Source organism: Empidonax traillii, unplaced genomic scaffold (assembly GCF_003031625.1).
Source record: "Empidonax traillii isolate 1590-97213 ecotype Southwest subspecies unplaced genomic scaffold, ASM303162v1 scaffold14:size4059594, whole genome shotgun sequence".
NCBI lineage: Eukaryota > Metazoa > Chordata > Aves > Passeriformes > Tyrannidae > Empidonax > Empidonax traillii.
Genome location: NW_020955207.1, coordinates 3,572,364 through 3,574,826, shown reverse-complemented (window position 1 = coordinate 3,574,826; position 2,463 = coordinate 3,572,364). Strand labels below are relative to the sequence as shown.

Sequence of the window (2,463 nt, the reverse complement as noted above, 5' to 3'; positions counted from 1 at the left end):
TAAACTTGGTATATGCAGTGTTTGCTCATCATCCCTGAAGAACTGCAGCCATATTCTCTCACTCAAATTCGTATATGAAGAGGAACCATCAGTAATTAGGTCAAGATATATCCCAGAGGTTAACAGAGGTTTGCTGATCTGCTCAGTGCCTGACATGCTGTGATGTGTGTGATGCTCTGTGGTTGGTAGTGATTGTAAACAACTACTTCTCATTACAGTTTTAGGAGTGGATTTAGTGTTGAACATGCTAATGAATAAATGCTTGTACAATGCCAACTTACTTAGCTCTTTAAAAATAAACAATTACAACTATTTCTGAAATCAAAACTCCAGGTAATTTCTTAAAAATCCAGAACATTGGTAAGGTAGCCCATGAGAAGACAGGAGGTTAATACTGGTAAGAAGGTGAAACCACTATGTTTTTTCTTATATCCTCTTGCCTCTGCTGCCTTTGGCTGGAAATTCTATATGATGTGTTCTCTCTCTGTGACGAGGCAAGTCACAAAGTACCTATTCTGTGCAATGATTTCTCTCTTCTGTATGCTTAAAGCAAAGATTTAAGACATCTATTAATTGTACACTCATCTTCAAAATTCAGCAGGCATCAGGGCATTTTTCGTTTTCTCTGTACAGGGACATCTGTGGCTCCTCTGTCATTACAAGAGCATGGGTTTTTTCTTGTAGGAGCAGGTTGCTTCCTATTCATAGCCTTTTAGGTTACAACACATGCTCTATTTCCAAATTCTGTTTGCCTGTCTGGAGACACCTCTAAAAATGGTCTTTGTTGAGAGGTGACACTTCAAGATCTACTCCAGTTTTCATACTTTCCCTTCTCTGTAATAGTGTTTATGTCTTAGGATTGTAGCTTAACAGTACAATTTTTATTAAAACAATAATTTATTTTAAAATTTGCATTAATGGCATACGCCAGTGAGTCTAGAATTCTTTTCTAGGTGTAATTTGCTGTTTGGTCTGCATGGCTTAAGCAGTTAAGTAATAATAAAAGTAAAATTTTGCAATCCTTAATGGACTTTTCCTACTAATCTGTAAATGTGCATGCTTTAATGGTAATTTCTGTCCTCTTAATGGGTACTCTCAAACAAGCTCCTTTGAGAAATAATGATCATTATTTCTTTATGCTTCCATGGCAAATTACATTTTCATAAAGTGGAACCTTTACTTGCATTATACATGGCACCGTATCTGTTATTCATAATGAAATAACTATGCTGCTTCTCCTTAACAAATCAAAGCATCCTTCAGGACTGACTGAAGTATGGCCTGACTGACAACTTTCTAACTTGTTTTTCATCAGGTGTTGCTGATTATCTAGTTACTGCTCAGCAAGGGCTTTCCCCCCTCACGTCATTCCAATCTTTTCCCTAACAGGGACCTTATTTAGGGGTAATTGGTTAAAAGCTCTGTTTGATTTTAGTTGGAGAAATTGCTTAAAAGGTTAGCATCAGCTACAAGTCTTTCACAGCATGTTGTTAAAGATGGTGTTGAGATAATTGTATAGTAAAACTGTGGTAGGATTTATGTTATTTAGCTTATGCATCACTCAGTCAAAGCACCTTTTTCCTAGCTGATGTGACTGTTGACAAAGTTTGGTTTGTTTGCTGTTTTTTTTTTCTTTTCTTTCTAATATTAGTCTTTAAGTAATACTTTTTTAATGGGGTGAAGACTTCCGATTCTTAAAAGGTGAGCTTTAACTTTAGTTTCCTTACAAAGACTTTTTGAATTTCTGCTGCTTCGCTGGAGGGGTCAGGAAGTTAAAATTCATGAAGACTTTTTCAGAGAATGTGATGTGTATCACAAAATTATTTTTGTTAGCATTTATTTGTCTTTTTTTCTTTTATCTTTGCATTGTTGATCACAACAGTGTGAACCTCCATATCTCAAAGTCACTAGGATTAAGTTACAGTTTTTTCAGATTGTTTACACTGGTACTCCTTTACTTCTTCCATAGTGTGTGGATCAAAGTAATAAATACATACCTTTCATTTTTTGTAGGAGCTCTGGGAAATGTGGAACATGGGAACCAGTATCAGATTAAGCTGATGTATGAGCACAATCTTCAGAGAACTGCTTGTAATATGACTTATGGTCCATTTGGTGGTGTAAAAGGTAAGGTCCTTGTTGTATATTCATTATCATGAGTTGTTTAACTGAGAACTGAAAGTTTGAAAGGCAACACGATGCTGCTGTTAAACATCTCATTAGTCTGGAGAAGAGAAGGCTTAGAGGTGACCTCATCACTCTCTTCAACTACCTGAAGGGAGGTTATAGCCAGGTGGGGGTTGGTCTCTTCTCCCAGGCAACCAACAATAGGACAAGAGGACATGGGCTCAAGCTCTGCCAGGGGAGGTTTAGGTTAGATGTTAGGAAGAAATTCTTTACAGAGAGGGTAATCAAGCATTGGAACGGCCTACCCAGAGAGGTGGTGGATTCACCATCCCTGGA

General features: G+C 37.2%; 1 protein-coding gene across 3 annotated transcripts in view; it reads left to right on the top strand.

Moving 5' to 3' along the window:
• The window catches only part of BBS9 (Bardet-Biedl syndrome 9), a 276,739-nt gene that overhangs the window by 8,316 nt on the left and 265,960 nt on the right, over positions 1–2,463 (top strand). For all 3 annotated transcript variants that reach the window (XM_027892202.1, XM_027892208.1, XM_027892195.1), the window contains exon 5: positions 2,014–2,127. In XM_027892202.1, coding sequence (XP_027748003.1) covers positions 2,014–2,127 — 114 coding nt within the window. The remainder of the gene's footprint in view (positions 1–2,013; positions 2,128–2,463) is intronic.